Raw genomic sequence first — 25452 nt, forward strand, 5'->3', positions numbered from 1 at the left:
TCTTTGCCAGGCTCCAAACTAAGCCCTGCAGGAAGCTTGGTGATAGGAACAGACTGCATCCCCAGCCCCAAGATAAGGCTTGGTAAAGTGTGGTGAGGACTGTGGGTTTGAGAAGGGGGTGGATCCAGGAAGGCTTCCTGGTGGAGGTGACTTGGTCAGGTAGAGGAGGACAAAGCTGGCCCTGTTGGGTTGAGTTCTGAAATCTTCTCTAGGCCTCTCTTCTGTAACTGGATGTCCTCAGGGGGATTATGAGCTTCCACAGAGGTCTCTTCCCTGAGGGAGAACAAAGGACCCTGAGGGGGGGGTCTCTGTCTTCCTCACAGCAGGACCATGTTGAGGACACACACAGAGGACAGCTATTTGTGGCTCAGTGAGGATTTGACTCATGCTGGGGGGTGGGGAGGATGTGCGGGAGGGGAGATGGGGATGTATGAATCACAGAATCTGACCAGAGTGGTTGATGACATGTGAACACGGTCTGTCCTGCCACCTCTAGTCAGGCTTAAGCTTTTGGTGTGGGGCAGGAACAGGGGGCTGGAGCTCTGAGTTCCTCCCTGACTTACCTAGTGGCCTTCACAGGTGCCTCAACCCTATTCTGTACCCCCTGAGACCAGGCTATATTGTGTAGCTCTCCATCACAGCACTTCACTGGGCACACAGGGGCTGTGACAATATATCTCCACCTCTTGAGAGACAATCTCACTGAACCTCAGCCTACCTGTTTGTGAAATGGGCCTGGGCAGGGGTTACCCTCCCTTCGTGCCTAACTCCCTGAGGAATGTTCTGCGGAGGGGAGATGCTGCAGACCCCAAAATGCCCACAATCTGTGATAGTGGCTGGGGCAGTTGGCTCCAGGCCTGGGGAGTAGACGCAGGTCCTGGGCAGAGTGGACAGCGGACGCCTTCCCTGGTGCCCCTGGTCTGCATGCTTTGCTTTGCCCTGGGGAAGACTCGGTTTCCTCATGAGCTCCTCTTGGTCATTGCTAAATCCAGCTCTAGACTGTTGGGAAATTCATAAACAGCGACACCTGGGTGCTGGCACCCTGGAGACCCATGAGCCTCAGCCACCAGGAGAGTTGCTGGTTTTATCTCCGACCTCAGAAAAGAATTCTCACCACCCCTGTGCAGTGGGCTGTCAATCACTGTTAACCATTTGTGCCTGCTTGTCCCTGTATACCAGGAGATTCTCAGTATAGTGCAGGGAAGCCAAAACACAGGAATAAACTGGATGCTGGTGAGATGGGAGCTGCAGAGACCCCCATGAATCCTAATCTAGAAGAGCCTCAATGTTTGTAATGATTATTAACTCAATACAGAGTCATGCTTCACAGTGCTACCTTTAAAAATATATTTGTACTTAGGAGTAACTACCTTACCAGTTGCATATTGGGGGTCCACATAGGATTTTGTTGGAAAAATAAAAGGCAGATGATCTTCCTGCCAGAGCAACTTGAAAACTACCAGTGTGGCCCAACTTTGACAGTCCACAGACAGGAACCTGAGGTGCAGGCAGGGAGTGGGTGGACCTGCGCAAAGCCTGTGGTGTCTGGCATGGGGAACCAGAATCCAGTGTGCAGGAGAAAGCGCCATGGGGCAGGGGTGGGCAGAGGTGCTGGGCAGCCTGCTTTGGGGACAGGGTGACAGAGATAGGGTGGAGGACAGCCCATCTGGGACACTCCTTCTCCTTACTTTCTTCTTGCTTCCTGGGAGAAGTGGCTGCTCCAGTACCTGGCCCTTCTGAGAGAGCCATGAATTATGCACAGAAGCCACAGGCATGGGCAGGCCCCTCATAAATGAACCTTAATAATTCATATGGAGAGGAGCCAGGGGAAGGGAGGGCCCCCTGAGCCGGACCTTGGGCAGCTGCCACACCTCTAGCCACTCTGCAGACTTCCTTCTCCCCTCACCCACTGCACCTGTGAGCAGGCGTCACAATGGTGACAGGCCAACGATCTTACTACACAACCTCAATTCATCTTCACAGCAGCCAGATCATTATCTCCAATCCTCAAAGGGGGAAACTGAGGCACAGAGCAATTGAGTGATGTGCCCAAGGTCACACAGCTCATAGATGCCAATCAGGATGGCACATACCTCAACTCAGGGTACCAGTCGTGAATGCTTCTCTGGGTGGGGTGGGGCAGGGTGGCTGCTTCTTCCAGGCTAGAGACCAGGAGCCTCCTTCCTCAGGGCTCACAGCCCAAGGCAGAGGTGGATAGTAAACAAGAGAGAGGATGTCTGACAGAGGAATACTAGCTAAACTAGCTAACCCCAGGAGAGGACATGGAGATCAATTGCTGCTGGGGGAGGTGCAGTCTAAAATGGAGGATCAAGGTGAACTTCTCTGAGCAGAGAAAGATCATCTTTGAGCAGAGAAACATCACGTGTGTGCAGAGACCTGAAAGAGGCAAGAGAGGGGCCCTGTGGACTTATGAGGAGAGACTGTTTCAGCGCAGGGAACAGCATGTGCAAAGGCCTGTGCAGGGAGTATAGGGGTGTGCTCATGCCACACTGGCAAGGCCAGAGTGGCCTGAGGAACAAGGTCAGGGAGGCCATTGGGGATGTGGCCTCTGGGTGGACTTTGGCTTTTCTCTAGTGCCATGGAGCTACAGCATGATAGTGACAGAGGAGGGATGTGATTCTAACAGGACACTCTAGCTGTGTGTGGAGGTGAACAGGCTGGGGGCAGGGGGTGGGGCACCAGGGCAGAAGCTGGAGACAAGTGAGCTGGCAACTGCTGGTCCAGGAGAGAGGTGAAGGCCATCCAGGCCAGGCTGGCGGTCAGGGAGGTGTTAGGCAGTGGGTGGATTCGGGCACATGGATTGTGAAGGTGGAGCCAATAGGACCTGCTGATAGATTGGATGTGTGTGTGAGAAAAAGGGGGTTCTAGGTCACCCTGAGGCTTTTGGCCTAAACAGAGGGAGCTCCCATCAGCTGAGGCAGGGAGGCAGGGGATGGGGAGAAGGGGGGGTGGATCCAGAGGGAGCTCAGGATCTCAGTTTTGGACACATTCAGTTTGAGAGGTCCATTGGACATCCGTGCGGCCATGCCATGCCAGCAGCTGGGCATTCAAGACTGGTGCCCTGAGTTGAAGTATTATGCCATCCTGATTGGCATCTATGAGCTGTGCGACCTTGGGCACATCACTTAACTGCTCAGTGCCTCAGTTTCCCCCTCTGAGGATTGGAGATAATGATCTGGCTGCTGTGAAGATGAATTGAGGTTGTGTAGTAAGATTCTTGGTCTGTCACCACTGTGACGCCTGCTCACAGGTACAGACCCCAGGCAGGATGGGCCCCAATCAGACCCCTTGGGATATGGATCCCCAAATGGCCCATGGAGGCCTAAGGTTAGGGAGGGAAACTGAGACCTGGAGAGGCCAAGCCATAGAACCAGGTGAGATACCTGGGCTCTCCCAGCCCAGAGTGACACTGCCTCCTGGCTTCAGGACTTGTTCCTTCCCTCAGTTCCTTCCCCCCCCCATCAGGCTGTCACGAGTAAATATTGGGCTGGACCCAGCGCCCTAATTAAAGCTGAATGACTGTTCACCATTAGTCTGAGGGGGGAGGCACAGGCTCGCTGCCTCCTAGCCGAGTGCCAATTAGAAGGAAAAACTCTTCCTCAGGAAAGAAACGGAAGGGACAGCCCCGTAATTAATAACCTCATTAAGGAGCAGTATTTGGGCAGGGTCCCAAGACACACGTAGTTGAGGTCGATAGATTTGGACTAATTCGTGCTTTGGCAACATCAGCCCCTCCCCAATTCCTTGGGGTCTCTGAGGCTCCCTTGTGAGAAATGGGGCTGCCTTTGTCCCTGTATGCATGGATAGGTAGGTGGGGGTGGGGACTGTGCCCTGAAGGCTTCATGTTGCTCACTCTAAAGGTCTGTTTAATTGAATCACAAATAGGTTGAAGACGGGCCAGTCCTGTGCCTCCATTTACCTGCTTGTGAAATGGTGGGTGGCTAGCTGGGGAGCTTTATTCCACCATGAATCAGCTGAACAAGCATGCTCCCTTCTCACTCTGGACTCAGTTTCCCCTTTGTGGCTTATGTATCTGTGAAGCCAGTGCTGCCTGGCCTCCACATCTCAAGGTACTCTGATCTTAACAGCCTGGAGTGGCTTGGCCCAGTTCGCCTCTGGGCAGTGAGTGAACTTGGCTAGATTGTTGCCCTGTGCCTGCCCTGTCGTCCTTGGGAGGCTGTGATCAAATTGGGGTGGGGAGCCCTACGCTGGGCTTTGAGTCCTAAGAGATGCTGAGCCTGAGAGTTTTCTTTCCTGAGTGGACAACCAGGAAGGATGATCTGATCACAGGAGGCCTAGCCCTTCCCCAGGGCTCTCAGAGCAAGGGGCCACACTGGGTCTCCCCTGTGTCAGGTCTCTGAGGCAGTGCAGGAAGGGGTTGCAGCCCACCTGAAGGCCCCAGTCTAAAGACAAGGTACCGTCATCCCATGCTGAGGGAGCTGCAGGTCTGAGGAGGGAGACTGGATGGTGAGGAGAGCAGCCCTGCCGTGGGGATGGGCCCATGTGCACTTGAGTGTAGGGTAGTGTGGGGTAGTCATAGTTGCTAGCTCCTCTGACATAGGGCAGTGGTTGCCATATGCCTCCTCTCTAGGTCCCGAGAAGTAGATGGGATGATGTACTTTATCACCATTTTTCAGATGGGAAAACTAAAGCCTAAAAGGGCATTTCTGGTCTAAGGAATTGGAAGAGCCAGGGCTGGATCTGGGCACTCAGTCCAGGTACAGAAGGACACCAGCCCAAGTGGTCAGAGAGGTGGCCCCTGGATCCAGGTGGATCCTACAGTGCAGCCTTGAGCTTCCTGCCCTTTGCAGTGGGGCTGAGGCCTAGGGGAGGGGCCGGCCATGTCCCAAGACCTGCTTCAACAGGGCAACAGCTGCTCTCTGAGCTGTGGGTGGTCCAGGCCTGGATGGGGTAGTAGCCCCCTTGCCCAGCTGCCAGCTTATCTTCCCCTGGGGTGGGGTCAGCCTAACTCCCTCTAGCCCGGACTCTCCGGGCTCTCCGGCTCTCTTCATGCCTGTGTCTCTGTCTGTCACTCCCGCACCAAGACCCCCTCCTGCCCCGCCTTTCTTTCCTTCCCCTTCAGAAGACTGCAAATGTGCCAAGGTGGGAGGTGGCAGGACAGCTGAAATATAATCAGAATAATGAAATAGCACTTTATTTAAATCGTTGCTTCCCCTAGAGCAGGGAGAAGACTTGGCCAGCCTGTCACGAGAGAAACAAGAGACCCAGAGCCCCCACCATTGCCATCCCCGCCTTGGTTCACTGTGGCCTTGGCAGCAAGGGGCTCCTCTGTGCCTGCTTCCTTAACACCACTTCCTGCCCAGCCTCCTTTGGTCTCAGTATCTGCCCCTCCTGCTTCACCTGCTGTCCCACCCTCAGCGTCCACCCCTTCACCTCCCCCCTTTCACACACACACACACACACACTCTCATGCATGCACGCACACACGTACATGCCAGATGGCTGCTCTGCCACACCGAGGGGAGGACTGCAGACTGCTTTTAGGTCCCCGATGGCAGGCTACCTAGCAGGGCTCTGATGGCAAGAAATGCCTTCGTGTGAGTGGTGAGAAGGCCTGCAGAGGCAGAGCTTGGGGGTCCTTCACCCCCTACCAGGATTTGGCGTCTCCTGGGCCTGCCCCTGTCTGTTCTTGAACTGAGCCACTCCCCCTTCCCTTCTTGCCCCTCTGCTGGGTCCAGCCGCCCACAACCACCGTGCCCTCTGAGGGTGAACCTGCAGTGTCACCTGTCTCTGGTTTTTTGATTTGTTTAATTATAGATGAGTTTTCTGCATAATTTATTCCAAAAGCCTGGATTATACTGTACAATTAAATCACATTCTGATCAACAACTTCACATGTAAAATTAACAACGGGCACAGTTTAATCTATGCTGCCACATCTGCACATGGGCTCTTTCCCTTTTTCCCCCATCCCTCTCCTCCCCTACCCTCTCTTTTCCTGTCCTCCCTATCCTCCCCCTCCCCTTTGGATGAGCATTTTCAGCTGGCCTCAGAGCTGGAGTCCCCACCTGAGTATTCTGCAGTGTGACCCGGGCCTCCCCAACCTTTTAGCTAGGGTCTCTGTGGTTCTGTCTGCTAAAGGAGTCCTCAGCCGCAGCTCCTCACCACGTACGTGGATGACTTTGCTCCCTTGCGTGATGGTGACACCCCCTCTCCCTCACCCACTCTTCTTTGATTTGAAAAGTGCCTACTAGGCAGCCTCAGAATGCCAGGCCTTTTCCGCAGCACCCTCCCTCTGTCCATCCTCCCCCACAGGTGCAGGCATTCATGGCAGACTTCCTGAGCACTCAGTGGGTGATCATGGGGGAGGGGGTTGTTAGATGAGCTTCTAGCCCTCAGGGGACTGTCCAGTAATAATACTCCCCATCAAGGTTTCCACGTGGATTTGTCCATTAAAACTATTCAACCAGTCTTTATTACCCTCCCCCCCTTTACAGATGGGAAAGCTGAGGTTCCAAGGAGGCTTCCTGAGGCTTTCCAGAGGCTGCATTATCCTGGAAAGATGAGGTCATGGAGCTGATGGAACAGCAGGATAGGTCTGGCTTCTTTCTAAGTATACGACCCTTTACTCATCTTTGCCAGGGGCCTCAGTTTTCTTGTCTGTGAAATGGAGCCAAGTGCCTTCACCTCCCTAGGTTCAGGCACATTAGAGGACATGGCTAAATCCCCAGCCTCTCACATCCACACCAGTCATCAAGCTGCTCTCCTCCTAGATACTCTCTTCCCTCACTGTCTTGCTAATTTGGCACTTAGAAGCACTTAGAGATAAGCAGTGTCATCTCAATGAAGAGCATGGCAAGTCACAAGGATGTGGGGAGCTGTTAGGTGGACCTGCCCACTGGGAATGTGACCCATGGGCAATACTGTCTGGCTAGGGAAGCATTGGCAGAGCACTTGCGCCCAAGCTGATGGGAGCCTGGGAAGGATATGGTCAGTTTGCCATTGACCCAGTGGGGCCATGAATCTTGATGCAGCCCTCGTCCTTGCAAAGCCCCCATGCCCTTCTGCTGGAGTGAGTACAGCTATGCCTGGCCAGGGTTGGACTTGGCTTGGTGGGTGGTTTTTCTGACCTGAAGACAGAATGCTGCAGGTGCATAGTCAACTCCTGGCTCCCTCAGTGCCCATGTGTCACCCCTCAGAGCTGGCATAGAGACACCAGCCAAACCCTAGAACCCACAAAGTCACATCTCTATGATGATGAGATTAATTATCGATTATGTTCTTTTAACTCTAGGACACACATATTGCCTTCCAGATTGTGTTTGATTTAGGTGAACAATCCAAGTAACTTGTTTTTCCCGGCATTGTGCTTTGGGCAGTGAGCTGGGGCCTGGGGTCTGCCTGTCAGGCCCAGGATGCCCAAACTAAGGGCTGGAGCCATCTCTAGACCCCAGGAGGGGATGTATATGTCCTGATGTGTCATGGTGGGCCAGTCCCTGAAGCCTATAACAGAGTCCATTGCTGCTCAGTCTGGGGGTGGGAGTGGGGAGATTGTGTGTGTGTCAGAGAAAGAGAGAGGGAGGGAGAGAGAGTGATAGTGCGCGTGCATGTGTGTGTGTGTCTTGAAGAATTGGACTTTATCCTGAGATTTGGCTCTTTTAAAAATTATTTTAGAATTGAAATAGCCTTTTTAGATGAAATGATGGTGATTATAATAATAATGTGTTGTCTGAGCAAAATAAAAACTTGGCATCCATGTCTGTGCTCCCAATTAATTTTCTTTTACTTATCTGTGAAATTTTAGAAACGGAGACCTATAGACATAATAGAAAAGAGTCAACAGCCTAGGGTTGAATCAGTGTTGCACTGGTAAATGTTTACAGTTTGCTCCCCAAGGGGGAAAAACTGTGATTTCTAGCATTTGCCTATTTCTGTGGTGTAAATATTTCCACTATGACTGATTTCAAGCTCCTGAGGTGATGGCACTGAATGCATAGTTGGGAAGAGGTACACACGATCAGCTCTTGAGTTGGCTCTTGTGACTCTGGCACTCTTCTGGGTCAAGTCCTATGTTCATTTCCTGCATCAGTGATCTTGGATAGGTCACTTAAACCCTCTGTGCCTCAGTTTCCTCATCTGTAGATTGGGGATGATAACGTTTGCTTCTTTGTGAGTGTTGAAGCAAGAGAGCAGGTAACATGCTGGCACCACACCTTGTACGTAGTGGGCATCCTTGTACATATTAGTCCCAAGAAGGATTACAGTTAGGATTTTGTCCCCCAGGCCAGTGAGTGGCTGAGGTCAGAGTCAAGGCGAGGGCAGATCTAGTGGTTCCCGCTGGAGACCAGATCCTTGACCCGCCCATCTGTCTATCACCTGCCTGGCTGGACTATGTGGCAGGCCATTCCAACATTAGCCCCAAGGACTCCATCTCAGGAGCACAAAAGAGCTAGCTGACACATTGTCCACCCACAGCCAGGGCCAAGAGATCAGTGCCTGGTGGTCAGTGGCCTGGAGCCAAGCAGGCTCTCGATTCTCGGGTGCACTTTCCCCACCCAAGCTGGCAGCTGATGCCTGATTGCCTTTCTTAGTCTGCCTGTAGCCTGGCCTCCACCTGGACTCAAGGTTGAATTTTTTCTTGCAATGGAGAGCGGAGGTGGAAATCAGGCTGTGGCTCAGCCAGCAACAAGCCAAAGCTAATACCTCTTTCTTTTGATGTTGGGTTTTTTTCCCCCCATCATGGTCCTGACATTCAGCTTGGCAAATTGCAATTAGCGATCTGCCCGCCTTCTACTCCAAGTTCCCATGCCAACCGACCCAGGCACACACAATGACATGAACCCAGCCCCCTAGCCACAGGCCTAAGATGGGATGTGGGACAGGGGGACAGGAGGAGGCTTGGGCTCTTCTGACGCGAAGAGCCAGCAGCAAGTCCTGGCCCTGAGTGGCACTAGGGAAGGTATCAAGCCCAAGGTGCTTGACCAATGGCTTATTTAAATCTTTGTGGTAATTCTATGGGTCCTCCCTAAAAGGGCCTTGGTCTGCAAAATGGGAGTGTGTCAAGTGAGTTGGAGAAGTTGAGATACCTTTTCAGAGCAGGAGAGCAGGGAGACTTGGTCATAGCAGAGAGCACCTCTGGCAGTATGGAGAACATCTCTCTGGCTGGCCCCTGGCAGGGACCGGTGCAATTTTGCTCATTTGATCTGGCACTGTCTGAAGGGAGGGTACCAGTTTGAACCCAGATGAGGCCTCTCCCAGACACCTTCCTTTTCCTGGGTGTAGGGCTGAAGATACAGAGCCATGTGATCACCTGTCCGTCCTGTCCACTCATAAAGATCCCTGTGCAGTGCCTTTGATCAGCCTATTCTCATGTGTTCTTCTGACATCCTAAGAGGTGGCCCCAAATTATCTCCACATTCCAGAGGAGGAAGCTGAGGCATAGATTGGTTAAAACGATCCCAGGCTGGCACCGGTGTGAGGGAGACCTGCTCAGGCTTATGGCTCAGGTGAAGGGTCTGTGGGGCTCACCAGCCCCCCAGAAAGGTCAGGATGGTCTTCAGGGACCTGTGGGTGGGTGGTTCATGCTGGGCATCCAGCGATGAGCCTCAGGTAAGCATCTGTTTACCAGGGTGCTGGAAAGGCGAGGGCTGTCAGAACTGGAAGCTCTCCATGTCCACTGCTCAGATGAGACCCAGAGGGCCAGGGACCTGCCCCAGGTTACACAACATCTCGGTGGTGACAGCAGTGTTCCCTCCCCTTCCCCAGGCCCCATCTGGCCTTGGGGATAGGAAACTTTAAGATCCAGCAACCCCTGCTGGGCTCCCTCACATCTTCCTCCTCCCTGGTGTCCAGAAGTCCCCATGTTCAGAGCAGCTATGTCAAGGGCTGGCTCTTCACGGTGAAAGATAGTCTCCCTGCAGGCTTCTTTGAGCTGCTGAACTCCCTCAGCGCATTTATAGTACAATCCTCTCTCCTCCCTGGCTGGCTTACAGTACGTAAGGAGAGCCTGGACCACTGGTCTAGACTTCAAAGGGGAAACACAGGTGCACACTGGTTCCTTGCCTCTGTTTCTCTAGTGAAAATTGGGTTGTGAGTGGGTGTCAGCACCTGGTTCCCACTGCGTGGCTGGGGCTGGGCTGTCCCAGCTGCAGGTGGACCTTCCTGACACATCTCTCCTCTCTCTGCACGCAGGATGCAGCACTGGGCCCGGCGCCTGGAGCAGGAGGTTGATGGTGTAATGCGGATTTTTGGAGGCGTCCAGCAGCTCCGTGAGGTAAGCCTGGTGCCACTTGCTTTTCCTCAGGGACCCTCTTCCAAGTAGGAATAGAGAAGGGCTTCAGAAATAAGGACTGAGGATTTAGCATTGTTGAGGTCCCAGCATGATGGGACCCTGTTGGACCCGTGGGAGCATCTGGGGAAGTAACTAGAAAAGCAGTGACTCCTCTGGATCTCAGTCTGCTCTTCCCAAAGTCGCTATATCAGAGTGGGAACCGTCAGTTCATGATGATGACCCTTGTCTCTGAAAGGGTGTTGGGGCTTTTCAGGTTTTCAGGTGGGTGAGATCTGTATTTGAGGCAGCGCCTGGGGCAGGAGCCCAAGCCTTTGAGGGGCCAGTGGATGCAGGGGTGCACGGAAGCCAAAGGGATGTTCCACGAATCAAATGGGATGGCAGGCCAAAGAACCCCGTAAAGCTGTGTTCCAGGTGCTGTGGCACGAGCGAGATGAAAGCCTGTGCTGGGGGGATGAGGGATCAAGGTGTGGGAGGGGTGATTGATTAGGCACCAGCGACCACATTCATCCTGGGAGATTATGTTAATGTTTGAAATAGTGATGTGAAGAGCAGGCCATCCGTCACCCCCAGAAGGCCGCAAAATGTGTTGCTGTCAGACCACTGGCTCCCAAGCCATCACTCTTTATGTGGAAATACAGAGGCTTGGAGAACCAAGTTCTTGGAGTGGTAGGGGTGGGACTCCCAGGATACATGTGGGTCTTCCAGGATCTTGTTGCTGGGGGCTTGGGCTGGGAGGTGCTGACCAGAACTGAGCAGGGGATTAATGGGGATCTCCAGCTGATAGTTGGCCTGGGAACAGCAGAGTGAGTGGACTTACAATTAGTGGTTTAGTCGAGAGTCCAGGCCCAGGGATCGGTGATTAGATACCCCACTGTGTTCCTGTTGTCCCTGTTAGTCAGGATCAGGATCAGCAGATGTAACCTCTGTGGGGTGGGAACTGTGGAGGTTGTCCTCCGTCCTTTCCTCATGCTTAGCTTAGAGCAGTTACCCAGGAAATGGGGGTGGCCGTGAGTGTGTTGCCATTGGTTGTAGATGTAGGACCTCTGGCACAACATGGTGCTGATCAGGGGGTGCTAATGAGGTGGTAACATGGCACAGAAGGGAAGGGAAGTACAGTATGGAGGTCTGAGCCACTAGCTTGCTCCTCCCAGTGGCCCAGCATCTCCGAACTTCTCTTTCCTGGTGGCTGGACTTGAATTGCAGCAGCCCCCATCCCACTCTCTTCCTGTGAACTCTTAATGACTCAGCTGTGCTAGGAGGCCAGCAGAGCTTTCCAGAGAAAGTGCTGTAGGAAAAGCTGTTCCGGAACAGGAGTCTATTTAGGCTCAGGAATAGCACCCAGCACTAACCAGAATCTAAGTGGGCACTGCCAAGCGCAGCCGCACAGGTTAATGAAGGAATGATGGTTCCCTGGAGCATGTATCATGCGCCTTGCTAAGTTGCATATTGGGACATAAGATGTACCCCACATAAGGAGTTAACCATGCACCTCCAGGCAAGAATCCTCCATACTTTTAATCCTCAGCTTGAGGACATTGTTTATTTATTTATTTATTTATTTTATTATTATATTTTTTTCCTTTTTGTCTTTTTTACTGACCGGTAATGGGATCGCAACCCTCAGTGTCGCACCCGTACCGGGGACCAGCAACGGAATCGCAACCCTCGGTGTTGCGCCCGCACCGCGCTCAGCCAGTGAGCGGGAACCGGTCTCCACATGGGATCCGAACCCTTGGTGGGAGCGCCGCTGCACTCCCAAGCGGCACACTCTCCAGTGCACCACCGGGCCAGCCCAACATTGTTTATTTTATCCTCATGGGCAACTCAGACCCTGAAAGTTTGTCAGTGAGAAAATAATGTACACACTTCGTGTGTGAGACCTGAATCTGTCTGGACCATTGGGCTTCCCGGACGGTGAGGACCAGAGATGGAATCCCAGCTCAGTGTAACCACCGTGTGCCCCTGGGTTAGTCCTGGACCGTCTGTGATCCTTGCTCTTGACTTGGAGCATGGCCAGAAAGTCTGACTGGAGGATGAGGTGGTGCGAACGGCAGTGGGCAGGCCGATGCAGGTATGCCGTCTTTTCTAGAAATCAAATTTGAATGCCCTGTTGATCATTTTCACTCCTGGGATGTGTTCCCCTCGTTTCTGATGGGACTTGAGTGATTCCAGACACTTTTATCAGTGAGCATGTCTTCCCTACCCTACTGCCTGGAAGTAATCAAGGTGGTCACACAGCTGGCTTGTGGCAGAGCTGGGGCTTGGGCCCAGGACCCTGACCCCTGTTCCAGGGTACTGCCCCTCCTCTTGCTATGCTTCCCCTCTTGGTAGGGAGGACAGGATGAGCCTCGGGCCGTGGGGAGCTGGGCTGCAGCAGGGCTGTGCTTGGTGCAGCAGGCAGGCCGAGAAGTGCTGACCCGGCATCCCGGCTCCTCCTGGCAGCCCCTCTGCCTGTTGGCGGCTGCCAGCTCTCCAGCAGCTCTCTGTCCTGCTCCAGTTTTTTTCTCACCTACTTCCTCAGCCTCTTACTTCCTGCTGACAGCTCTGGGGCTGCTTCTTGGCACAGGGCACTTTGGTGAGGTGGCGGGGGTGGGGGAGGGGAGGCCAGGAGTAGTGTTCTTTTTTTTTTTTTTTTGCTTTTTTGAAATTTCCTACTAGTATAGTAGCATAGTAGGAAATTTCTCCCTTTGATTCTGTCAGTGTTTGCTTTATATACTTGGGTGCTCTGATAAATATTTATAAGTTATATCTTTCTGGTGAGTTAACACTTTTATCATTATATAATAATGTTTTTTTTTTTACTCTTATGACAGTTTTTGACTTGTCTTTTTTGTGTGATAAAAGTATGGCCATCCATATTCTCTATACTCTCTTATAGTTCCCTTGCATGAAATATTTTTTGTGTCTTTATATCTAAGGTGAGCCTCTTGTAGACAGCATATAGTTGTGTCTTGTTTTATTTTTTTTATTTTTTATTTTTTTGTCTTTTTTTCCATGTCTGGCAACAGATCGCAACCCTCAGTGTCGCCTCCGTACCATACCGGGACCGGCAACGGGATCACAGCCCTCGGCGTCGCTCCCGCGCCTCGCTCAGCCAGTGAGCGGGAACCGGTCTGTATGTGGGATCCGAACCCTCGGCGGGAGCGCCGCCGCGCTTCCCAAGCGGCGCACTACAGCAGTGCGCCACCGGGCCGGCCCCCAGGAGTAGTGTTCTAGAGGAAGAGGGCAACCCTGTGGGAGCAGGAGGGAGCCCCCCATGATTCACCCCCACCTTGACAGCCACCATTGCCCTCCTTCAAATGTACATGAGAGGGCCCCTCTGCCCAACCCAGGCCTGGCTCTGACAGGTTAGGAGGATGCTTGGATCAGAGCCCTGAGCCAGCTGTGGATGCTGCTGTGGACCCTGGCACCAGCTCTACCAAGCTGACAGCCTTGGACCCCACTGAGACTGCCCCCTCAGGCTTCCCCAAACTGGTTCTGAAATGCCCCCAGATGCCTGCGGCCAGGCCGATCCTGGCATCTGGGCCCCCTCAGCCTTCTCGTTCTCCTCCGTGGCTGCCCTCTTTGCCTGACTCAGTCCTAGAGGATGCCCCACCCCCAGTAGCTTGGAGCCATGAGGGCTGGCAGCTGCCAGAGTGCAGAAACTGCAGACACTGGCATTTGGGAGCATTTTCCTTGCCTTGGCATTTTCCTCCACCTGACCTTAACACAACCCCATGGGGGCATGGCTGGGTGCAGACTGTGGCCCATTTACAGGTTGGAAATTGTGGTATACCTCGGCAGGGTGTGGGGGCTGTCTGCCAAGACCCCATTGCATTTCCTCATCTAACCCCAGGGCCAGTGCATCACTGGAGCTCCTGCTGTGAACTGGTGCTCATATGCCATACCCCTGTGCTTAGCCAGACACCCCTGAGCCGCACCTTCCTGGGTACCCCAACCCCATCCCTCAAACCCACTGAACAGGCCACAAAAGGGTCCCTACTGCAGTCTGCCTGTGCTAGGGCCCCTGGGGGCTGAAGAAGGCCTTCCGAGCCCCTTCTCCACCTTCCCCCATCAGCACCATATTGTTCCCATCCTGGGGGGAGAGCAGAGAGCATATGCTTGGGCTCTGAGCTCATTTACATAATGAGGCTGATCAGGATGAATAATTCATCAGGTGCCTGGGGGTGCACGGGGGAAGGAAGGATGTGAAGATGGCAGGTCTCCCCTCTCAGAAGCCCAGGTCACTGTGATGGGTACAGCCAGGGACCTACCCTCTTCTGGCTGGGTGTCTAGGGTACAAGGGGAACAACTTTGGGGACCTCATGGGAAGGCAAAGCAGGAGAGATTATAATAAGACATGAGGAAGAACCAGTTGGTTCATCATATGTACCAGCCCGGGGATGGGCTCCTGACCTGGGTGCGACACCTTCCTTGGAGGGTCTCTACAGAAGGAAGGCAAAAGACTTTCTGCCTGGGGTGGGGGTTGGAGGTGAGGGAAGGCTGCCTGTCCAGAGCTGGGCTGGGAGCATGAACCTGGAATGGCCATGTCTGGGGGCTATGGGCTACCCTCTGGGCAGGCTCAAGCCAAGTATGGACCCATGGGAGCATTTTCCAGTCCACATCAACCCCCCATACTTTGCTTGCTGGTCAGGGTAGAAATGGTGAACCGCCCTACCCACAGCCCCAACTACCTCAGCCCCCATGATGGCCTTTCCCCAGCTGTATGCTGCTGGTCATTCTGGTGGTCCTGTCATACAAATGGGATACCAAGGCCCTGGCCAACCATCTCCCCCAGCCAGTTCCATCCTGGAACCCTGAGTGGTAGTAGCAGGGGTGTCAGGACAGAGGAGCCACGCTGGGGCACCCCCTCCTTGGACTGCTGAGCCTGCATCCAGAGAGGATCCCAGGACTCAGAGATCTCCAGCCCCAAGTCCCCTGCTCCCCTCCCTGCTGCTGTGCTTTTCTGGACAGTTATGGTGATTCAGGCCAATGGTATCCATGTTCTCCCACTTCTTATGGGTAGCCAGGAATGGCATTTCTGAACCAGTGATGGTACAGTCCTTCCCTAGCATGTCCGCTTCCGGCCCTCCCTGTGCCCCGTCTGCTCAGTGCTCCCTGGGAATGTGTAATTAATATTTGCAGAGTGCCACATCTGGAGCTGGCTCCTGGCATAGACTGAAATCTGGCCATATCCAGGGCACCTTTCCTGAGGGGCTCAAGGAGGTGGGACAGGACCCCTCTGCAGGTGCCTTAGGGACAGTCCTCTCCCTGTCCCCACCCACCCCTCCTACCCAGCTGGCACCACCAACTCCTTAAACACATGCACACACATGATGAGTCTGGCCAAGGCGGGGGTGCTCTCTGGGCATTTGAGCATCCCAGCTCGGGTTAGCAGTGCCCAAGAGTGCCGGGGAACTTCAGAACCTTAGAGGGGCTGGGGCAGAGGAAGAAAAAGGAAGCAGGAGTGAGGGGAGACAGAAGCAGCCCTGCGAGGCAGGGGGAGCACAATAGGTTGTGGCCCCCAGACCGCACAGTCGGTTATTTCATCAGGGCACTGTGGTTCACATGTTCCTGAGAGGCGGGCATGCAGCTTCTTAGCCAGGCAGACCCCCACTGGCCCCGGCTGTCCCAGCTGATGTGCTGTCAGGCAGAGAGTCAGGAGGGAGTCCCACTTTGGCCTGTCACATCCTCTCCCCAGGGTCCCCACAGCCTCAGAACCATTATCCTAGGGACTCTGCACTTGCTCTCTGTGCAGCCCCCACCCTTCTATCCCGCCGCCTCCTGGTGAGGCCCAGCAGCGCCCTCGTCTCTCCTGGTGAAGATGATTGGGATGTGGGGCGCATCAGGGTGGGGGGTGCTGGGGGGTGCGGATGTGAAATATGCTGCTGGGTAGGGATTGCTGTCGCTTGCCTCCCTAAAAACCCACATATATTATTCTTTAATGGAAAGTTAATTGTCTTATTATTCCCTCCATATGGTTCTCTTGCTCGGCACCCAGCGGGGATGCATGGGACTGAAGGGGGGGCTCCTGGGAGGGCGTCTGAAACATGGTGAGGCCGCAGCTCTAGCATAATTGGGTACAGAGAAGCAGAGGCATAGGAGGCTGGCCAAAGCCCTGCCTGGACCCCCTCTTTGTCCCCCCAGCCCAGCCTGCTCTCCACTTCTTTCCTTCCCAGGCCCTGCCCTGGGGGTGGCCTCTTCTGGCACCCCCTCACACTGTAAGGTCTGGGAACGCTCTCTCCTGAGCACTGTGCAGGGAGACACAGGGTTGCATGGGGAGCGGTTGCCACCCTCCCGCTTGCTCCCGCCCCTCCTCTCCCCACACTCTGTTGTCGTCGCTTGCAGGAGAAAATTCCATTTTTGAGAAGCTTTTCTAAAGCCATTTCATCCATGGAAGAAGTTCCTGCCTGACGGCCAGCTGACTGGTTTAGGTCTTTGTACCCTTCCACATGCCCCCACCAAAGAGGGTGTGCAAGGAGGTCAATGTCGGAGGGGGGCTGCTCTAGGATGCTTGCCCCAGGGACCTTGGCTCATGTTGGCTACCCTTTCCGTGGACACCAGCCACCTGCAAGCTCCCCTGCCCCAGCACCTTCTCCAGGGATGCCTCTCTCTGCCCCATGTCCCCTCCCAGGCCTCCCCTCTTCCCCCTCCCTAGGAGTGTGTGTCAGAACAGCCTCACAGCAGACAGAGGATGCAGTGACAGGAAGGCCCCAGAGGGGGCCTCGACATGAGTGGGCAGTCGCATAGCCATTTCAGAGCTCCTTGCTTCTGGAGTCTTGGCAGGGGAGGGCTGGGCAGGGACCCCTGCTAGGAGGCTTTTGGGATTCTGGATAGCAGGGAGTTGCTGTCCAGGTTTCTGTGGAAGGAATGGGTCTGTGGGAGAGGTTGTCTCTGGGTGGGATCATGTGGTGGTGCAAGCATGGGGAAAGGGGCTTCTAGCTTCCACCTTGTGCCAAGAGGGCACTGTGGGGGCACATTCAAGGTCAGTTCCCAGGGGATGGGGAAGAGCTTGCAGGAGAAGAGAAGTGTTTGGTGCACACTGTGCCTTCTGAAGGTAGGAACTGCCTGTGGTCCCACAGCTGAGGCAGAGCTGGATTTGAACCTAGGTCCTGTGCCATGGGCAGTAGGTGGTGGTGGAAAGAGTGGAGTGAGCAGGAATGGCAGGGCTGGGCTTTTGCCACCGTGGGACCTGGGGCATGTTGTCTTGCCTCTCTGAGTCTCAGTTCCCCCACCTGTGAAATGGGGATCCAAGCAGTCCTGTCCTCACAGGAGACATGAGGATCTCAGGGGAGCTGAAACAAGGAAGGGCTGCAGACAGAGCCCTGCAAATGTGGGGGTGCCTTTGTGCCCCGCTCCTACCAATTGTCTGCCCTTCCAGTGGTTGGTCACTGTTCTGGAAAGTTCAGATGCACAAACTGTCCTCTCTGCTTGGCTCAGCCCACAAATTTGGAAGTCGGTTCCCTCTTCCCTACTGACCATGACATCTTTAGGGGACATCTTATTGGGAGAGGCACAAAGACCACCAAGCTTGGGCAGGACTTGAAGAAACAGGGCCTGTTGACCAGGGAAGAGTAGGTGGCTTTTTTTGGTACAGAAATTCAGGAATGCAGCTGCAGAGGCACCGCTGGGGTGGGAAGGAGGTGTAGGGAAGGCCTGTGAGTCAGTTTCTCCAATCAGTCAGGAAGTTGGCAGCTTGTCTCAGGCCCCATGGGCTCAAAGAAAGGGATGGGAGCTTGGCTGGCAGTGGTATAGGGGGTGGTACAAAGCCACCGAGCTCTGGGCTGTCCCCAGGTATTGGCACTGGGAATGAGGAGGTTAGTGGGTCAGAAAATGGACTGGCTGAGGCTAGGACTGAGGATCAGGGGATCATGAGGGTGACAGCTCTGGGGATCTCTGGAAGGTTCTTTGACTGGGGGTCCCTCAGTTTAAGGAAGAGAAAGTCTTGGTGGCCTTAAGCAGAATCTCACTGGGCAGACAGCACCGCTCTCCCTGGAAGAATTTTAGATGGGAACCCTTGGCTTTGCAGCAGGGCCCTTCCCTGTAGTGAAAGCTTCTCAATCCTTCCCTCTTAGGAATCTGACATGTTTGTCTGTCAGACTTTCCTAAAGCAAGACCCCCCCACCCCCAACACACACACACAGGATGAGTGTTCTGATGAACATGCTGGCTCTCCTCTGGGGTCCCCAGAGGGGCTGGCCTTGCAGCAGGACAGCAAAGAGTCAGCTCTGATGAGGACTTAGCCCTGCAGCTTGTTAAGGAGTGGCCAGGGTCTGCTCCCTTCCCCCCAGCCTCTGCATCCACCTCTGAAGAGTGATGGGGCTGCCGAGTCCACAGCTGAAGGCTGGTCTGGATGATCAGGGTGGGAGGTGGGGAACGGGGATGGAGGGCTGAAGGGGTTTCCATGCTGGGCCCCCAGGGACATTTGACCCGATCTGCATATCTACCCCCCACCCCCTGCCCCACTCGCATCCATCGCTGGATCAGTGGCAGCCAAGGGGACACTTGCCTCAGATTCATGGAGCCCCAAGCACTTGGCAGAGTCAGAGAAGTAATTGGTTTTGACAAACCACAGCTGGCCCCAGGGGCGGCATGAGCAGCCTTTACCAAGACCAGGCAGGAAATGGAGGCTCAATGTGGCTCCCTCCACCTCCTCTGAGCATGGCTGCCCTCTCCTTGTGAATGAGGATTTCATGTTTGGAGAAAGTATGCCTCTCTCCCAGCCCTGGGACCTGGTGGTTCTGAAGGGGGCTGGTCTGCTCCATGTGGAGGCGGGAGGCTGAGGTAGGTGGATCCTGGGCAGACCCCTCAGGCTCCCTCCTTGTCCATCCTTGGGTTCTCATGAATCAGGGAACCAGGAGACCACCCCTCAGGGCTTGAGTGCCTGGCCTTAGTATACACATCAGGATGAGAGGATGTGCAGCCTGGGTAGAGAAGCAGGCTGTGCACACATGCATGCCTGCAGTGCACATATATGCACACGGGTGTCCACAGGCTGGCGCGGAGTAGGTGCTCAGCTAGTCTCTCTTCAGTGGATGGATAAGCAAAGGGACAGGCATCTGATGACTGAGAAAGGAGGGATGGGGGCTCTGACTATCCCTCATGGCCTTAGGAGCCATCCAGCCCCATGTGAGGAAACTGAGACCATTGCATCGGGGTTGAACCTTGGTGTCAGATGCCCTGGGAGAGGTAGGCTTGCCTGGGGGTCTTCCAGGACTCAGCCCCACACAGGTAATCACTTCATTGCTCTTTGTGAGGGAATGGAGTGTATGGGGGCTGTGGAGAAGGGTCCTGGGGAAGAGTTACCTGCACAGGTGTGCTGGCTACCTAGTGGTCAGACTGAGGCTAGAGAGGTTGGGCCATTCCTGGAGTGACTTAAAGGCTTGGCCAAGGTGTGTGGCTCTGGGCAGGGTAGCAGGGAGCCTTCCTTGGGCCTTCGGGCCTCCCAGCCTCTGTGCCCCCTGCCCCATCCTCACTGGACTTCTCAGCTTCTTCTTCCAAGTCCACTTGCCACTCTCCTCGCTCACTCCCACTCCCTCCAGGCCTCTCCCCAGCTTTAAACCCAGCCTACAGTTCTCCTCCTCCAGGAAGCCCTCCACATCAATACTGAGGTTGGTGATATCTGAAACTCCCCACTCCGTTCAGCTTTTGCATCTTTCAGATAGAAAGTGGGGGCTTCCAGGAACCTCTGGCAGGCTCAATCCAGTGTTCCCATCATATGAGGTGTGGAGATCATAGCCAGAGCAGGATCATGGCCAGGCCTCCCAAGAGTCCACCTGAACACAAGCAGTCAAATCTGGAAGGCAACTAGCCCTGGCGATTCTCGATCCCATGACTCACTGGGAGACACAGTCCTGACTTGCTGAGGCTTGTTTCAGGTGGAATGTGGGCTGATGATCATGTGTAGAAGAGAACACGAGAGATGCATGATGCTGTATGGGAAACGTGAGCATGCATGCATGTGCATGTAGAACAGCATGTGTACCTGTGGGTGTAGGTGCTGCAAGAGATGGCCTGAGCAGGTGAGCGTGTGTTCATAGGAGGGAGCGGTCGTGCCTGTATGTGTGCCACATGTGGGGGTGTGGCCAGGCGAGCGTGTGCATGCGTGTGTATGTAGATGAATGCATGGTTCTGACTACTGCCTGTGGAGGTGCGAGCAGCAGCGTATTGGGTGGGGTGGGACTGTGAGGAGGCAGGTGCTGAGAACTCTGTGTTACCCAAGCAGGCGAGAACTACTTAACTGACTAATTAGCGAAGCCGAGACATCTCAGTTGTGGGTGAGGAGCTACATTCATGCATACACAGTTTCCCCATGCACAGTGAGCATCCCCCCAAATCACTCTGCCTGACACTGGGCTCTGCGGCCCTGCAGGTTGCCAGTCTGTTGTGCATCTGCACCCTGTGATGGGAGCTGAACTAAATGACCCCACTGTGGAGATCACAGGCTTTGTGCAGGGCAGTTCTCATTGTCTCCAACCCAGTGCTCACAGAAGCTAGATGGTGAGGCCACACAAGACCTTGTCCCCATTTCATAGATAAGAGAGTTGTGGCTAGTAAGGGGGCCACTGGGCAGGAGCCTCATTTCCAGGTTCTGGGCCTCTCAGTGAGGGGGGTGTCCTCCAGAGTTTGCAGGAGTGGTCAGGTTCTTCTCAGGTGGGCTCTGGCAGCCCATCCTCCCCTGGGTGGGGTTCCACAAAAGAGTTACCCTCCAAAGGTGGGAGGAACAGTTTGGATGCCTGTGGGCTTAGAGCACAGCTGGAGTCCATAAGAAGCTTTCTACAGCACAGGCTAAGCCTTTCCCACTTACAACCTTCAGGTGCTTGTCACCAACCAGTTTCCTCCACGTGCCCTACAGGCAGGTCTGGGGGGTCCTGATCCATCAGAAGCCTGCTTAATGCCTCCCCTCTCCTGTCCTAAGAAGCTTTCTACAGCACAGGCTAAGCCTTTCCCACTTACAACCTTCAGGTGCTTGTCACCAACCAGTTTCCTCCACGTGCCCTGCAGGCAGGTCTGGGGGGTCCTGATCCATCAGAAGCCTGCTTAATGCCTCCCCTCTCCTGTCCCTGTCCCTAGAAAGTGAGGCCCGCCCCGTGCACGCCAGCTCCCATAGCCCCACATGCCTCCCCATCAGCACTAATCACTGATTGTAGCTGCCTCTGCTCTGTAGGCTCCATTGCAGCTCCTGGTGCCTGATCAGATCTGTCAAGCTTGTCCCTGAGTCCTAGAGTCTGGGCTCAATTCTGACTCCTGGCAGGTAGGCCTGCTGCCCCCTCATGCTGCCCCCCAAAGACCCCCAGCCCTGCCGCTGCACTGTGTTGTTGTGCAGGGAGACCCAGAAGCTGTGTCAAGTGGCAGCCACTTGCCTCTTGATCAGGTGGTGACGAAGGAGCTTTCATTATGCTCCATCTACAGGCATGGAATAAATTGGTGTGCAGCGAATTTATTCTTTTTAAAGAGAGACTTTCACACTGGGGAAAACTTTTAAAAAGAACGTTTATATAAAAAGCAATTACCGAGCCAGTAATTTTTATGTATTCTCCCCCTTCCCTCGCTGCCTTTGTGTTTGAATGTGACCACCTCCTGGGCAGCTGCAGCCTGGCTCCCCGGCTCCGGCCTCCTGGCTACAGTTTCCTGCCTGCTGGAGCGGCCTCCTACTCCTCTGGGAAGGATCAGGATGCAGGGCCCAGGCCCAGCAGTGGTGTGGATTCCAGGAGTATGACTGTGGTGGATTTGTGTTCAAAACTTGGGTGCTTTGGAAATTTCCTTCTGCATGCAACTCTGTCCTGAGGTTGCTACAGTCCCAGTCCCAGGGCTGGCACATTCTTTCTGGGTCCTTCTTGGCAGCAGCTGAGCACTTAAAGGCACCTGCTTTCCAGCAGCCTGACAGCCCAGTTGGATAAGGGAGGAGGCAGGAGGCAGTGGTATGGGAACAGGTATTTTCCCTCCCAAGGATCCAATAACGGGCACCCTGCTTCCACAGCCATTATTGCTCTCGCACTAGATGCATTATGTAAATTGTCTCTGTTGCTAAGTGGTGGAGGAGCCACTCAGGAGGAAAGAAGGAGCGAGGTCTGGAGCCTTTTGGGGTAAAAGCAGGAGACTGGGCACAGAACTCACTGCTCTGCATCAAGGAGGGTCTGGCAGTAGGTGCCTTTAAATGCTCAGTCATCTGCTCCCCCCTCAGACTAGGACCCCTGGGGCTTGCATACTGTCACCCCTTGAGACCACAGTTTTGTGAGGACAGCCGCTTCACCCCCCACAGCAGATTGGGGGCTCCCAGGAGGCCAAGTGGTCTTCCTCATTGGTGAAGCCATCAGATTGGTGCTTTGCCTCCTAATTCAGTCTGGCTCCTGGGGTGGGAAACATGACCCTCTGCTGCCCAAAGATGCCCCTCTCTTCTTCCACTTGCATGATTTTCACCAGCAACTGGGCAATCGGGCCCTCCAGGAATGTGCACAGTCTCCCACAGAGCCTCCTTAGAAACTCTTGGTAGAGCTAGAAAAGGTCATGTGCAGCCATGGGAATGGGTGAGGTGCTCCCCCCGACCCCAGGGAGCCCTGCTAACCTTGGGCCCTTTCTGTATTGAGTGCCCAGTGAACCTGGGATGTAGAAGGGTAAATATGTGGGGCAGCTCCACACCCTGGGGTGCCCCTGGGTCCCCAGTGGGACTGTAGTCTCCATGAGGCATGTGAAGGCATGAAGTTTCCTGGGCCTGATCAGGGACTGGGTGATGGAGGGAGCTCTCCTGGGGTACCCACCTGGCTTTCCATCTTTCCTTTTGAGACACATGATCTGCTGGGAGAACCAAGTCCACCCAGGGGATTTGGGCCCAACAGCTCACTCTCTAAGGAGCCAAGCACTCTGGGCTTTTTCCAAATTGTGCTGGACTCCTCTCATCTGAGCTTGCACGTGGCATGAGGCTCACACACTCGGTCTCCCTGGAACTGAGGGGCTCTGTCACCACCATCCACCATTCTGGCCCTGGGATAGGATGTCTGTCCAGTGCCAAGAGGCCACTGGGTTGAGGGGTTGCAGGTTTGTGCATTTCCTGGAAATTACATGAAGAGTTTAGGAGTCCAGGGAGGATGGGAGAGTGGCAAAGACATTTGCAGCCTACTTGGCCCCAGTTCTCAGACAGTCCCTCCCCACCCCCTGTCTCTTCCCAGGCTGGGCTGCCTATGGGTCTGGGTGAGATGGGCCACCTGACCCCAGCACAGGTTTAAACAGACATTGATGCAAAGGCAGTGTGTCCATGGTCACATAGACATTGTGGAAGCCTTGGAGCCTCTTCCTTCCCACCAGGTAATGTCCCTCACTGCCCCCTGGGATCGTTGGCATTATCTCTCAGACCCCTGTGGGCTGCTGTCCCTCAACTTGCCTTCTGATTACTTCCAACTTTTGAGAAATGATAAGGTGGGACCCCAGACCAGGGGTCACCAATTCAGTGTTTTGGTCTAAGGAGCGTGGTCTGTGTACTCAGCTTGTCTGGGAATCGAAGCCTCCAACTGTCTTCATTTGCAGTAAGAGTAAATAGAGGGGATGACATCAGCTGCTGCTCTTTTGTGGCTCTTGTCCTGAGGCCAGAGGCTGGAGTCAGCAGTCAGTCCCCTGTCCCTGACCCTTTTGCCTACATTATCCTCTCTCCTTCCTTCCTTTTACTCCCTGCTTCCCTCTCTCCTCCTTTCCTTCTTTTTCTTATATTTCTAGATGGATTTTTTAATTTAGGGTTTTAAATCAGCATTACACAGGCACCTGGTGTAAAATCATAGTTTTACCAGGCGAGTTGTGTTAGGAGCACAGCAGCCCCCTCCTCTCCATTTCCAACCCCCCAGAGGCTGTCACTTCCTAATCTCTGAGCTCCATATCTCTAAATGACATACTTACGTTGCTGCTTCATGATTGTTCGCTTTTAGGCATTATCCTTGGGCATCCCACTGTGGGAGACGAGGGCTTCTCTCCCCCCTCCCTTCCACAGTCCTACCCTCGCCCTCCAGTGTCATCACCCTGTGATATGGTTAGGTCAGGACTCACTGTTGACATTGTCCTGACCTGGCAAACGCTATTCAGAACTGTACCTCATGGTACGCACTTTTGAGTACAATTCTTAAGTTTTTTCTGCAGGGAACAACTGCCTGGGTTTTGTTTGTTAGTTTTTCTGCTTAGTTTTCTGTGAATCTTTACTCATTCTGCCCCAAACTCTCCGCTATTTTATCTGATCACACTTTTGAGTACAATTCTTAAGTTTTTTCTGCAGGGAACAACTGCCTGGGTTTTGTTTGTTAGTTTTTTTTGCTTAGTTTTCTGTGAATCTTTACTCATTCTGCCCCAAACTCTCCGCTATTTTATCTGATCCACCTCTCACACATTCAGGGGTTCGATCAAATCTACCATCCAAGGAAGCCTTGCCCAGAGCCTCCCAACTTGCTCCAGTGAAGACTGGCTGCTCTCCCAGCTTGTGGCTCATATGTGTCCCTGGGATTTCCTTTGCCTCTCTCTGGGTTGGAGTCCCCCTCTTTCCTGAATCCTGTGGCCTCCTCTTCCTGGGTTTCTGCATTTCTCTCTCATTTTGGTAGAGAACATTTTTACTTGGCTTCCTGAGAAAAGGTACATGAGAGCCAGACTTTTTAGACTTCCATGTCCCAGAAAACCCTCCATTTCTCCTACACTTGACAGAGACTTTAGAAGGAGTTGGAAGTCCAGGTTGGAAACTATTGCCTCAGATTTTCTCAGACCTTACTCCACTCTTTCCAGCTTCCTGAGTTGCTGTGGAGGGTCCTAAGTCATTTGGATTCCCAATCTATTGTACATGACCTGGTTTTTGTTGGAAACTCATAAATTTTCTCCCTCTGCCCAGTGTTCAGAAATTCCACATCGATACCATAGTGGGATTTAATTTCATTCCTTAGCATTCAGTGGACACTTTCAAGCTAGATACTTGTGTCCTTCAGTTCTCTGAAGTTTTCTTAAATGATTTCTTTGGCTATTTCCTCCCTTCTCTTTTCTCTGCTCTCTTTCTGATACCATAGTGGGATTTAATTTCATTCCTTAGCATTCAGTGGACACTTTCAAGCTAGATACCTGTGTCCTTCAGTTCTGTGAAGTTTTCTTAAATGATTTCTTTGGCTATTTCCTCCCTTCTCTTTTCTCTGCTCTCTTTCTAGAACACTTAATTCAGTCTCTCTCTCACACTCTCTCCCTCT

At 53.7% G+C, this 25452-nt stretch overlaps 1 protein-coding gene across 1 annotated transcript in view; it reads left to right on the forward strand.

Moving 5' to 3' along the window:
* Positions 1–25452, forward strand: part of CACNA2D2 (calcium channel, voltage-dependent, alpha 2/delta subunit 2) — a 140882-nt gene that overhangs the window by 15922 nt on the left and 99508 nt on the right. Inside the window, exon 2 of the mRNA XM_008576767.1 lies at positions 10174–10255. Within this exon, the coding sequence (XP_008574989.1) occupies positions 10175–10255 (81 nt within the window). The 5' untranslated portion in view covers position 10174. The remainder of the gene's footprint in view (positions 1–10173; positions 10256–25452) is intronic.

The sequence above is a fragment of the Galeopterus variegatus genome, unplaced genomic scaffold, assembly GCF_000696425.1.
Source record: "Galeopterus variegatus unplaced genomic scaffold, G_variegatus-3.0.2 Scaffold1394, whole genome shotgun sequence".
Classification (NCBI taxonomy): domain Eukaryota; kingdom Metazoa; phylum Chordata; class Mammalia; order Dermoptera; family Cynocephalidae; genus Galeopterus; species Galeopterus variegatus.